Source organism: Eumetopias jubatus, unplaced genomic scaffold (assembly GCF_037043125.1).
Source record: "Eumetopias jubatus isolate StellerSeaLion01/CBP00866 unplaced genomic scaffold, mEumJub1_p1.0 scaffold_1, whole genome shotgun sequence".
Classification (NCBI taxonomy): domain Eukaryota; kingdom Metazoa; phylum Chordata; class Mammalia; order Carnivora; family Otariidae; genus Eumetopias; species Eumetopias jubatus.
Genome location: NW_028274807.1, coordinates 6,694,372 through 6,708,793, shown reverse-complemented (window position 1 = coordinate 6,708,793; position 14,422 = coordinate 6,694,372). Strand labels below are relative to the sequence as shown.

The 14,422-nt window shown below is 37.1% G+C and overlaps 1 protein-coding gene across 1 annotated transcript in view; it reads right to left on the bottom strand.

The window, feature by feature from the left end:
* Nucleotides 1–14,422, bottom strand: part of BRWD1 (bromodomain and WD repeat domain containing 1) — a 111,653-nt gene that overhangs the window by 50,322 nt on the left and 46,909 nt on the right. The window contains exons 16-20 of the mRNA XM_028095609.2: nt 13,116–13,244; nt 12,465–12,690; nt 6,326–6,511; nt 4,095–4,278; nt 338–431 (exon numbers count right to left, since the gene is read on the bottom strand). Coding sequence (XP_027951410.1) covers nt 338–431; nt 4,095–4,278; nt 6,326–6,511; nt 12,465–12,690; nt 13,116–13,244 — 819 coding nt within the window. The remainder of the gene's footprint in view (nt 1–337; nt 432–4,094; nt 4,279–6,325; nt 6,512–12,464; nt 12,691–13,115; nt 13,245–14,422) is intronic.

Here is a 14,422-nt window from a genome sequence, read left to right as displayed (position 1 = left end):
TAGCTGTGGCAGTCAAGGAGTGGGAATGGACCTGAAATGTGTGCAATGGGCTTGTAATGTTCCAGTTCTTAACCTGAGTGGTCATCAGACAGGAGTTTTCTAGAATCCTTTAGCACTGTTAGGTATTAGGCTATGTCCTTCCCTCAAGTTTAAGACTACTCTTTCCTAACAGCTGTACAACCTTATGTCTACTATTTTAAATCCCAAACAGAAGACCTTGAGCAAGAAATATCCTACTTCAGGCAAAAGTTACTAATATTCTCACTGATAAAAAAAAAAAAAAGTACAAATTCAGTTTAATTTCTAGTTATTCCTAAGAAAACAGATTTTAGGTTACCTTTTGTGTGAGCTGGAGAGTCTTCCTTTTCCTTCCTATTATATAAAGATTTCTTTCCTCTTCACCTTTCTCTATTCTGAAGTCTTCCAACTTCCTACAAATGTAAGTATCCAGTTATATTGGTTAGTGAACTGATGGATAAAGTAAAGGATATGAAGAGGAAAAAAAAAATCATTATGATTTTGGGCATCATAAGGTTATATACTTTTTAAATTAATACAGAAAAATTTTAAAGTTATAATAAAACAAACCAAGCTATACTTTATGTTAGAAATTTAATATAAATATAATCTCAGAGGCAGTTAGGAGGTCCTATGTTTCTTTTTTTCTTTTTTTAAAGACTTTATTTATTTGACAGAGAGAGAGAGCACAAGCAGGGGGAGCAAGCAGGAGGCAGTAGGCAAAGGGAGAGGGAGAAGCAGGCTCCTGGAGGATGAGGTAGCCCAATGCGGGGCTCGATCCCAGGACCCTGGGATCATGACCTGAGCCGAAGGCAGATGCTTAACGAACTGAGCCACCCAGGCACCCCCTATGTTTCATATTTAATACAGAAATAATTGTTTATATTTTCACTGACCCAGTACAGCCAACTCAAACAGGACTTTTCATATTAGCTACTCAAAATCTCCCTATGAATTTTCTAAGACTGCAATTCCTTTCCCTAAAGAAAAGCAGAATCCTCCTCCAAATTTATTCAAACTGCATGTTTTATAATTTGTAGAAAATCAGAATAGCAGTGTACTAGTACTTCTAATCACCCCTCTCTCTCAACTCACATGATAACAAAGGATTGTTACTGTGACCAATTTCAAAACAAGGGACCTTCCACCATGAGGAAAGTACTGAAGTTCTTTTTCCTTCTCCATGGTTAGGGAATTCAAGTGACTGAATGTCCTTTTTCTCTAATTTGAACACTGTTGAAAACATGTCTTTGTGTTTGTGTTCACTTTAAAACCCCACTTGGGCCAGTTTCAAAACTGACATATTGGCGATAATCCAAGATACAAGCAGATGCTCAGAAAGAGAATATGCACAAATGCCCTAAGGTAAAAACTGATTTCACAGAAATCGCATTTTCCTCAAGGTACATCTCCAGCCCACTGGAGATGAGCAACACTGTTATCTACAGGGCAGCTCTAAATCAGACTCAGCCCTTCACAAGTGGTCTGTGTCACCAATTTTGTGTGTATCTAAGGAACTATATGAGGTTTTTCACTCGCAGCCAAATGGAATTTCTACTCCATAGCTGTATGCGTCCCTTTGTTTTGAAAATGAAACACTACATACACTTCATTCTCAATAATAAAGCAAAGGAACATTGTAGGCCTTCATGAGTATCATCTTCAACTCTGTGTAATTTCATGGCTAAATAAGATGGTCAGTTAAGAAAAAAGATAAAGATCATAGAATTAGCATGAACAGAATGAAGAGAGTTTCTACCATTACTGAATTAAGACAAACTACATGCCTGGAATCCAGCCCCAACCAGAACTGTGTCTAATGGGAAGCAATACTATTTGCTCATCATTCAGCACATTAGGGTCATTGACTGATTGTCTCACACTTTCATCTACTACCTAAGTTTTTCACAATGGACACATACTACTTTTATAGTTGGAAAACAAAAGTTTAATTTTCTCTTGATCCTCATCAAATGCCACACTAAGAAAACAGGTAAAATTCCTATTGCTCCCACTAGAAGGACTGTCATCAAGAGTACTGACCATTACTAGATCACTCAGCATCTCCCTTACAAAATCTCACATGTATTTTAGAATACAGCACTACAATAAGCTACGCTCTTCTTTGGGAAAATTTTATTATAGCAGACAGCTAGTTGATACAAAAACTCCATTCTCCTTTTCTTCCTTTGAAACAGAATCTCAGTTTTATCTAGGCTGTTTGCTGCTCTAAATACAAACTATCACCTAGCCTCCTCTGTAGCTAAATATGGCCATACAACAACATTCTCATCAATGAGTTATGAATAGAAAATGTCATGTGCGACCATTAAGGCTGCTTAAATGAAGTCTCTCAACAAGAAATGTCCTTTTTGCCTCTGTCTCTCTTCCTTTTTCTGGCCTAAATTTCCACCTCCATCACAAATGCAGGTATTGATGGCTACTGTATAAAGTCCAGCTATGCTGGACTTTGAGGTGACTTTAAGCCTCGAAGCCATACTCCAAGATGGAGATCAGAAACAGAGGAGCCTGAGTCCCTGATTAACCGGGGAACCATGATTCCAGCCTAAAACTATTTCCAGTCTTCCATGTTAAGAGAAATAATATATGCCTGTTTAAGGAAGTATTCTTCAGATCTTTCACTCTTGATACTTGTTTACTTCCCTTGTTTTTGACAACAAAAAGTATCCCAAAATGACGCTTTTGGTTCTGATGACTATGCAACTCAGACACAATTTTAAGGCTTAATTATAGCATAGTACATACATGACGGTGATTTTCTGTATTTCTCATCCCAGTACCAGATTTGGCTTTTCATTATTTTATTGTGTATCTGTAAACATTCTTAAATTCACCATACAATATGTAAGTACTACATTCTTCCACCAATCACTGAAACTCTTCTGCCTAAACACATGGACATACCTTTACAAAATAATCTTCAAAGTATTAGTTATTATGAGACATAACAGAATACTGAACATTTCAGATTATCAGTGAAAAGCAACATTTGCTACCTCCATTTCATTAACTCAAATATCAGCAGGTAACAACACCTCAGCAGCAAGAAAGACCCTACTGCCCAGACTATACTTATAAAATATTTCCCACTACAAGAAAATCAGGCTACTTCAAGAATGATACTACATCCAGGATGAGAAATTTATAAGACGAACCTGTAACACTTTGTCATGCCTGATAGCAGGGGCACCACAGAAGGATCCTACCGTCATTTCAAAAGGACTCAGGAGGTACCTTGAAGAGGCTCCTCCTGGCCAGAGATAGAAAAACTTAATAAGGATATTAGAAATAAGCTAAATCACAGCAGTGTGATTTATACAGTGGAGAACACAAACTGGTCATTACTGGGGGTGGGAGTAAATCTTCATTTTGAAGGTAAATAAAGCAAAAGAAGCATCTATCTTGTCTTCTTTATACGAACTTTACCACTAGATAATCAAACAGTACATTTGGATAAATTTCTTTTTTTAGAAGTACCCACTGTAACAAATGAAAACTTCACAGAGTTGAGCGATCGCTGTTTTATGGCCCCTAATGAGTTAATGAACCTAGCCAGTGAGCACCAATGCCTGCCGGCGTCACGGAAAGAGAATATATATTACGTGCCTTTTGACAAAATTACACCACTGAAGAAACAGTCTTGCAAAAAACTGAAAACAATTGGAAATTTAAACACTGACCGGACATTTAGTTCTACGGAGCAATTATTTTTTTAAGGTACTGATAATGGCACTGTGGTAATATTAAAGACAATTCCTTATCTTTTAGAATTAGACATATTTATGAACAAAACGATACACCTGGGATTTATTTCAAAATAACACTGAAGGGAGAAAAGCGGGTATTTGTAAAGATGGAACAGGAATGGTTAGGAAAAAATTTACCACAGTAAAAACAATTTCGACATTTTCCTACCACAATTAGAACAGATTCCGACCCATTACTAAAATATATTTATATGATTATTTATACCACTAATGGAGTAAAAAACATGTAAATAACCATATAGATATATTTCTGTAAAAAGAAATATTAATAGATATCCTAAAACAAACCTAAATATGCCTAGTGGTACCTCTGGTACAACCACTCTTCGTTTCCAAGCCTGCAGGTCACGTTCTGTAGCAATCTGACTACGAGGAGCATTCTGATGCATCTGACGAACACCTTCTACCTGTCCGCTACGACGCAGACCAATATTTGGAGGGGACTGGATGTCTAAGCTCAGTCTTCTAAAACCTGCAGGAAAATTGTCAAAATTGATTCCCAAATTTCAATCTAATATGCATTTAACACATAATAGGCATATACAGTCCTAATAAGATACAAACCAAAAATACAAATCCAAAAAACTTTGTAAAAAAAAATCATAATGTAACTATCAAAAAACATCAACTTCTATTTTTACTAGACTTCCCAAATCTTTTAATGTACAGATTTTTCTACTATAATGCTTTATTTGCCATCCTAAAGGCTTTGCCTTCTTCAAAACTGTACACTAAAAACACATCTTTTTGAAAAAAAAAAAAAACACTCCTCAAACTGTGGTGGCTTCATAACAAGAGCTCGAACACCAACATTACCTCTGACTTTAAAAGATAATCTGAGCCACTCAGGCAGGCAAGCCGCCAGAGTGGATATTAAAACTTCACAAAATGCAGATTGGGAAAATGCTGACAGCCCTTGAATTGGAGCTGAGAGAGTGGACAGGGCATCGCAGACAACAGTGAGCCCCAAGCCTGTGCAGAGTTGATCAGATAGGCAGAGGAGGCAGGACAAGCCCCCATGAGCGGAAGTCAGCAGGATGAAGGATGGAGAACAACGGTGTCCTAGATAAAGTGCTTGTTTTCTTAAAATACTGTATGAAGGGCCTCCTGCTATTAATGCAACAGAGAAACTGGGAGCTATATCCTTGCCTGCAGGAGCCTATAAAATTTTACTCCAACTCTGCCAGCTCTCCTGGGCCAGGGCAAAATCCACATGACTGAACACAACCCCTGCGTTCTTCTACGTACAGCACTCTGTTTACCAATCAAATGTGAACCAACTTGCATTGCACCACACTTCATCTACTGAAGAGAACATTATATGACCTTATTTTGTTGTTTTTTTTTTTTTTTTTTTAAGTAGGCTCCACATCCAACATGGAGCCCAACACGGGGCTTGAACTCACAACCCGGAGATCCAAGACCTGAGCTGATATCAAGAGTTGGGATGCTTAACCATCTGAGCCACACAGGCACCCCTTAAAGGCCCCTATCAATCCAAATATTTATATTAAAATATACTGATACTTAAGAAACATGTTTTGAATTGAGAACCAACAATAAATTCTAAATTTAACTGCCCAAGTTATAGTATTATTCTCCAACAATGTGAAGAAAACATATGCACAAGTTACTGATCACACCACTTCGTAAATAGCAAGTCTGAGAAATAACTCAAATGGTCATAAACAGATTAATTACAAAGAACAGTTATTCCACAGAGTGGAGTACTATGAAGCTATAAAAAAGGATGAGCAAGTGCTGTGAGTGGATATGAAGTAATTCCTAGAATACACTGTGTCAAGGGGAAAAAGCAAGGCAGAGAAGAACACAGCATCAACTTGCAGTATTCCTGCCCAAAATACTTAACCTGTCTATTGGGAGAATTTGCTTTTTCTTTTCTGTAGACAAGTGGAAACATTCGGCAAGGAAAGGTACTGAAATTAGTGGCCGAGTACCCTGAGCAGGTGTGACATGGCAGGGATGACCTCTGTGGCACTTGAGGCTTCTCTCATCTTCCACAGGCATGTATCTTTCCCAGCAAGTTTCCATTTGCATAACCACTGTCTGCTCCCCTCCAGTACTCTCACTCCTAAAAAGTAACTAACACTATACTCCAGGATCAAAAACCTCACCCCGAAAATTCACTTCAAGCCTTCTGGTTCTGTAAGAAACATTTTATGCTCTACCCAACTAATTTTTTTTAATTAAAAATGTTTAAAGGGAAACCTAGAACTGTAGTTTCCCTTAAAAAAACACAAAACACTTTGTTCTTTACTCAATACAATTCTGTAAATACTCATTTTAGAGCAAAAAAGGTTTTCACAGCCTTTCAAAGTACTTGAAAATCAAATGTCCATTTGCTAGTACATCAACTTCACACCTAATGAAGTTATTCTCAGACTACTAAAGTTATAAAATATACTTAAAATTTTTCACACTGCATGTACCTGAAAATGACTTCATTTACTCTTCAATTTCAGCCATAAGAAGACAAAATTATTTCTCATATATTTTACCTCTTCGGGGTGTTTCTTCTCCACTTGGAAGTCCACTTGGAATAGTATCCTGATCTGCTCCCATTCTCTGATCCTGCTGCTGCTGCAACTGTCTTATCATTCCATCAAGAACACTGGATTCTGGGCTTCGTTCACCACTATCATTGGTTTGTAGGCTTATAATTTGTTCAATCACCTCTCCATCACCTGTAAATTCACAACCATAACACAAAATCATAATAAACATGAACAGAAAAACAAACTTTCAGAAGACCACAATTAAAATTATATTAGCAGTTATCAGATTTCTTTTAAAAAAAATAAGCAATTGAGGCACCCGGGTGGCTCAGTCAGTTGAGCATCCGCCTTTGGCTCAGGTCCTGATCCCGGGGTCCTGGAATCGAGGCCCACATCAGGTTCCCAGCTCAGCAGGTAGCCTGCTTCTCCCTCTCCCTCTGCTCATGCACCCGCATGAACTCTCTCTCTAATAAATAAATAAAAGCGTTAAAAAAATTTTTAAAAAAATAAGAATTAAAAATATCCTATATATTCATAACTAACTGGATCAGAGAAAAGATTCAAAACAAATGAAACCCTTCCTTTATACCAAACACCACAAAAACCTCAGGAGAGCCTCTGAAACCCCTGAGGTGAGCACATGGAAACCTGTGGAAGTTTCAGTGGAAGCTTTATTTTGCTGTTTCACACTAACACTCCCCTTGCCTCACATAAGATAGATTTCATTAAACTCTTATTTCCCAAGGTCTCTGACAAGACCAGAGCAACAAGGTAGGATTTCTGATGTAGAGAAAAGCAGTGGCATTTCTCCTCTACTCTCTTAAAAACTAAAAAAGAAAGAGTAATACGCTTCAACAAACTAAAGCTCTCCCAGCCCAAGTGTTCTGAGAGCAGGTGCCGCTGAGGGAGAGAGCTACACATGCCTCTCCCACTAAGCTCAAGTTACTCTATCTCTTAGGTATGCTTCTCTTCAAGTACAAAAATCAGATTTTTTAAAAGTGCCTTTGCTTCTTTATTTTTGAAATCACAGGTTTAGTTAATATTAATGGATAAAAAGTGTTAGATGGTTGTGGGGTCTGGAAAATTATCTAAACACTAACTTTTTCATGCAAACAATTCCTTACATATTGTCCCACATAAAATGCATCGTCTTCGAACATAACATATAACACAGACCAAGCACCCAGCAACTTGTAAAATCCCCCACAGATTGAAATGAATAGGGTATTAGAAAAAATAATGCAAAAATATAACCTAGCCTCCATAGTAACAGATCCAGAAACTAAAAAATGTCATGTACTATTTCAGGAGAAAAAATATTTGCATCCTACTATCTGAGTTAAATTCCCTTATATCTCACTGATAACATCTCCATTTTACCATGCAAATCAATGAAGAACTTACAAGAACTAAATGTCATAGCTGAGACTATCTTAAAATCACTAAATTTTTTTTTTTATTTTCAAATAATGAGCTAAGAAAGCAAAAAGTGGAGCCCTAACCTAAAATGTTAAAAAGGTTTTAATTAGAACTGGGAATAACAAAAGATTCCTAAGACTACAGCTTGGAACCAAAGGGAAAACAGTAGAAAAGGAGACTTCTAGTCCTCTCCCCGTCTCTGCAAAAACCCAAGGTCTATATGGAACTTTTCATTCACAGCACAGAACACTTAAATGGGATGCGGCAAATATCAGAACGGTAACTGTTTCTAATTGGCATAATGCTATTCAAATACTGAAATATTAAAGTAGGGTTCTATACTGGGTAGTTCAGTTGGTTAAGTATCTGCCTCTGGCTCAGGTCATGATCTCAGGATTCTGGGATCAGGCTTCCTGCTCAGTGGGAAGTCTGCTTCTCCCTCTCCCACCCGCCCCACTCGTGCACAGGCGCGCTCGCTCTCTCCCCCCCCCAAATAAAATCTTAAAAATAAAATGAAAGAGGGGCGCCTGGGTGGCTCAGTTAAGTGTCTGCCTTAGGCTCAGGTCATGATCCCAGAATCCTGGGATTGAGCCCCGTGTGGGGCTCCTTGCTCCCTCTGCCTGCCGCTCCCCTCTGCTTGTGCTCTCTCTCAAATAAATGGAATCTTTAGAAAGTGCTAAGTGCTACAGGAACTGCCCTCCCACCATAAACTACTAAAACCCTGGGAAAAACACACACACACATATATATATGTACATACACACACATATATATGTATATACATGTGTGTATATATATATATATAAAAAACCCCAGTTTTCAGACACTGGACAAGAGATACACGGGACTGCGATCCCTGAGAGAAAATCAACAATGGAGTCTAGCCCTTTGATTGGTCCAGGTAACAGCCTGGAGGCAGCTTCCAGGCTGCAGAACAAGGAGAGGAAACCCAAAGAGCATCCAGAGGTCTCAGTAAGTTGAGGAGACAGAGGTCAGAGCCTGGGAGCAGAGGTGAAGACTAAAATATGCAGGGCTGAACATCAGAGAAGACTGAATTGCAAAGAAAGCTCAGAGATGTACACTGAGGTTGAACTGATTATTTGACAAAATAATTATATATGCACACACTGGGTAAAACTCTACCGTACTGGGGGGAGGGAACATGAAAAGGCAATACCCCAAAAATTCCCAGAGTTCTCACAGACCCGGAAATAGTCCATGTTCCCACCAGCCAGAACACAAAAACTTCAGAATATACAGAACTGTTTTACGCATACTTCTAATTCTAAAACTCAAAACAGTTAAAAATGTGTGTTTAAGGCAATAAAGAATACAATGACTCTTAGTGGTGGTGTGTCAGAAGCTTTACCCACCATTGCTTCTGTGTCATCAGGGCAACTGTCAACACTATTAAAAAAAGTAACGGGGCGCCTGGGTGGCTCAGTCATTAAGCGTCTGCCTTCGGCTCAGGTCATGATCCCAGGATCCCGGGATCGAGCTCCACATCGGGCTCCCTGCTCCGCGGGAAGCCTGCTTCTCCCTCTCCCACTCCCCCTGCTTGTGTTCCCTCTCTCACTGTGTCTCTCTCTGTCAAATAAATAAAATCTTTAAAAAAAAAAAAAGGAAAATAATATTTCCATATTATTATGAAAATAGTTGTGACCTTAAAGACCCCATAAAAAAGGTCAAAGATAAAACCACAGGTCTGCAAACCACACAGACAATTCCTGTCCTACCTTTAGAACCATGAGAAATAAACATTAGAAATAAATAAGATGAACAGGTATTGTTAGTTAAGACATTAGTGGAGACAATATGAAATACTAAAAGGTAATCATTTTCAAACAAGGCAGGAAAAAAAGAAAAGGCACAAAGAACAGAAAGGATAAAGAGAAAAAAATAGCAAAATGGTAGAGAATTTACCCTGACAATTCTAATAATTTTATTTAAATGTAAATGGTCCACATTTTCCAATTAATAGACGGGTTGTCAGATTGGATTGGTGCCTGCACGAAATCCATTTTTAATATAAAGACACAAACTGGTTGTAAAACCTGAAAAGATACACCATGACAATACTCATCAAAATTGGCTGGATTAGCATATTAACATGAAACAAAGAAAAAGTCTTCAAAAGAAGAAATACTACCAAGGAAAAAAGGAACAATTCATGATGATAAAAGAATTCACCCAGAGAACAATCTGAAATGTGTCTGCACCTAATAACAGAACTTTAAAATTCATAAAGCAAAACTATAGAACCAAAGGACATAAGATAAGCCCACATTGTAATCTGATATTTCAGCATGCCTTATAATAACCCCAAAATGGAAAAAAGCCAACTGTCCCCCAATTGTTAATGAATAAATGAGGGTATACACATACCATGGTACACTATCAACAAACAGGAACAAACAACTGATCTGTGCAACAAAAATGAATCTCAAAAGCACCATGCTAAGAAGCCAGACACAGAAGATTTAGTATTGTACAATCCCATTTATACAAAATTCCTCAAAAAGACAAAACAGAAGTGACAAAATGGAAATCAATACTGTTAAAGGATAAAGAGTCATGGTATTCTTCATTGCCTTAAACACATTTTAACTGTTCTGAGTTTTAGAATTGGGAAGTATGCATAGACCAGGAGAAGATTCCAAAAAGGCCCAAAAGACCCTGCACCCCAATGTTTATAGCAGCAATGTCCACAATAGCCAAACTATGGAAACAGCCCAGATGTCCATCAACAGATGAATGGATAAAGATGATGTGGTGTACACACACACACACACACACACACACACACACACACACACACACACAAAATGGAGTATTATGCAGCCAACAACAACAACAAAAAAAAATACGAAATCTTGCCATTTGCAAGGACATGGATGGAGCTAGAGGGTATTATGCTAAGCTAAATAAGTCAGAGAAAGACAATTATCATATGATCTCACTCACATATGGAATTTAAGAAACAAAACAGAGGGTCATAGGGGAAGAGAGGGAAAAATAAAACAAGATGAAATCAGAGAGGGAGACAAACCATAAGGGACTCTAAATCATAGGAAACAAACTGAGGGTTGCTGGGGGTGGGGGAGGGGGGAGGTACCTGAGTGATGGACATTAAGGAGGGCACGTGATGTAAAGAGCACTGAGTGTTATATGTAAGACTGATGAATCACTGACCTCTATCTCTGAAACTAATAATACATTATATGTTAATGAACTGAATTTAAATAAAAATTAATTCATTTAAGAAGCCCAACAGAACTTTTAAGGGCACTGGAAACATTCTATACCTTGCTTGTGGTAGCAGTTACCTGATTGTTTAACATTTGCCAAACTCATTTGACTTGTACACTTAAAATTGGTGAATTTTGTTGTATGTACTATACTTCAATTAAAGTAATAAAAAAGAAACACTTGAAACAGTAAACATACAGTGATAATTGGTGATTAAACTTTTAGTAAAACAAACCTCATCCAAACAAAAAAGAAACATTTTTTTCTTTGCTTAATAACATCTGTATGGAGAAACACTACACTGCTGGTAACAAATACAAAAAAACAGAACAAAACAAAAATTCTGCCCTTGACTAGGCCAGGCAAAGTACAAGACGGGACCTCAAACATCTTGCGCCAGAAAGTTAAGGAAGTGTTCAAGGGACTCAGGAAAGGGAACACGCAGCCTGAAGAGATTCTCACACTCAAATCTAAAAATAACATAAGCAACAAAATAATGACCATTATGGATTATAAGCCACTATATAACAACCCTTAAGTCCATATTAAAACTTAAGGAACTACATAAACATATAAAAGGCAGACTAATAAAATGCAGATGCAATGACCATAAAGTTAGAAAACAACCATTTTGCAACCTTTAGAACAACTGATTCAGGCAAAAATCATCAATGGATACTAAAACTTATAGGTAAAGTTTGGTAAGGAACAGGTTATTTACATCATATCTCCCCACAAATTTCTTACTAAGAGAAAAATAACTTTGTAGTGGAAAACTTGGCAGGCACCACCTTAACCAAGTTTTCAAAGAAAACGTCACCAGTATTTGGACAAAGCACAATCATAAGCACCCTGACATGATGCTCCAGGAACACTCCATCATCATTTATACTGTATTCTATCAAAAAATGTACAACCAGGGGGTGCCTCGCTGGCTCAGTCGGAAGAGCATGTGATTCTTCATCTTGGGGTCATGAGTTTGAGCCCCACACTAGGTGTAGAGATTACTTAAAAATAAATAAAACTTAAAAAAAAAAAAAGCACAACCTGAACTTCACCAAGAACAGCTAAATTTAATGTGCAGTCCCAAACTGAGATCCACATCAGAGTAGAACAATAAAAGTTTTAACAGACATCAGAATAACAGACAAAATTTTATTAGACCATAGACTTAATAACAGTATTACATCAGTGTTAAATGTCCTACTTTTGATAATTGTTTATGGCTACATAAAAGAATACCTTTGTTCTTAGAAAACACATACTGAAGTATTTAGGGATAAATGAACATGTGGTTGAGAACTTATCTCTCAAATGGTTAAAAACAATTACATGTATCTAGAAATAGAATGATAAAACAAGTATTACAAACTATTAACTGGTAAATCTAAAAGTATGTGAGTTCTGCATATTATTTTTTACATTTTTCATATAAAAAGTGAAAGAAAAAAAAAAAAAAAAAGACCGCACTTACTTGTTGCCACATAGCCTAGCTGTGGAACCAAGTGTTCATCTGCAGAATTTTCTCGACCTGGTACTAATCTCTGATACTTAGTTGGATGAGGATTTCCATCTACATCTACCAAGAATGGTGGAGGCATAAGGTGAGGAGCTTGCTGAGTTTGCTCATCTAAGACATAATTATTAGAATCCCTAATCAGTGGTCGATAGTCAGTATGGAAGAACATCTGATCAGGAATCTGAAAAAAAGAAGTTTACAGATTGACATTTTGAGGTTTATACATGTTAAAGAATACAAATATTAAAGTTATTTATAATTTGAAAAAAAAAAACAAGGAAACCAAATCAATACACCTATTTCCAAAACACCCTTCACAACTACTTACTTTACTACTGTAAAAAACTATTAAGAATGACCTTTTCAAGACAAACCAAAAAACAGACTCTTAAAATAGAGAACAGATGGTTACCAGAGGGGAGGTGGGCAGGGAGATGGGTAAAATAGATGAATGGGATTAAGAGTACACTTATTTTGATGAGCACTGAGTAATATACAGAATTATTGAATCTCTATATTGTACACCTGAAGCTACTGTATGTTAACTACACTGGAATTAAAATTTTTTAAAAGTGGTTAAAATGCTACCAAAAAAAAAAAAAAGACCTTTTCATATGGCTTGCTGCATCCAAAACCAAATATCAGAAGGTGTCCATGAGAATCTGTACAGGCAAAATGCTGTCCATCCTGTGAAAACTTACAGTCAAAGACCGCTCCATGTCCTTGCCCTTCAATCTAGGAAACAGAGGGAAAAAGTTATAGCCAATTCTACACGAGTGCTTTTGCTTTATCAACTGTTTTCATGTCAATTGCCTGCTATAAATATCACTTTTTTTTTTTCAATGAGTTCAGTGAGGGGCTTGATCTCATGACCCTGAGATCTAGACCTGAGCTGAGATCAAGAGTCAGACGCTTAACCAACTGAGGCACGCAGGCACCCCCAAATATATCACTTCTGAAAGAAAATATTTAAAAACAAATTCTGCATTAAGCACATATTTTCAGAAAATAAAATTCATTTCAGATACCACTAGCCTAGAAAAAAATCTTGAAAGGTATTCTAAGAATGAGTTCTCAGAATCATAGAATGAAAGATCATAAGTCAATCCAAAGTAAAGGCTTCCTTTACTTCTTAGAAGTGAATGACAATTTCATAAACTTTTGTTTTAATGTATAGCAAAAGGCTATTGACTAACAACCCACAAGATAAATGATTAAAGATCAACAAAGTCTGGTATTCACGAACTAAAATCAGTACTTTTCTAGAATTTAAGCTTTCCACGAAGATGACTGACCACCACGCAAAAGTGGAATGCTACCAAGTCACACAGGTGCGCACAGAAATGCCTGCATCTACCTTATTGCAAACTACCGCAAATTTCAATAAGGACACTCCAATTATATCATGAATGTTGCCTTAGAGTGCTTTTCAACTTTATTCTTGCTCTTCAACTGAAATTATATTAGTTTAGCACTACCAATTTATCAATGAGTTGTTTCATTAACAGCTTAAAGCTATGCGTATTTGTTGTCTGACCCTGTAACTTTCTAATAACTAAACTTTAGGGCAAGTTTGATCAGTGCTGGAAAATGAATCCTCCACTCACTAACTGCCAAAACAAACTCACACCATGCCGAAATATCTGCTTGGAAAGCAACACTTCACTACTATATACCACAAACAAGTGGGTGCTGATTAACAAACTTAAAAATTAAGTTACTGGGATATTTAAGGCACTGCCCTATTATGTGTACACATAATATGTATATAAATTTGTATTCTCTAATAACATAAAAAGGAATTATCCGTATAAATATCTTTCTTCCAATTTCTTGTTGAAACATAGGAACACAGATTCACCCACACAGTCCTTTGAAGAGCCATCTCCACTACAGCCCGACCCATGCCCTGG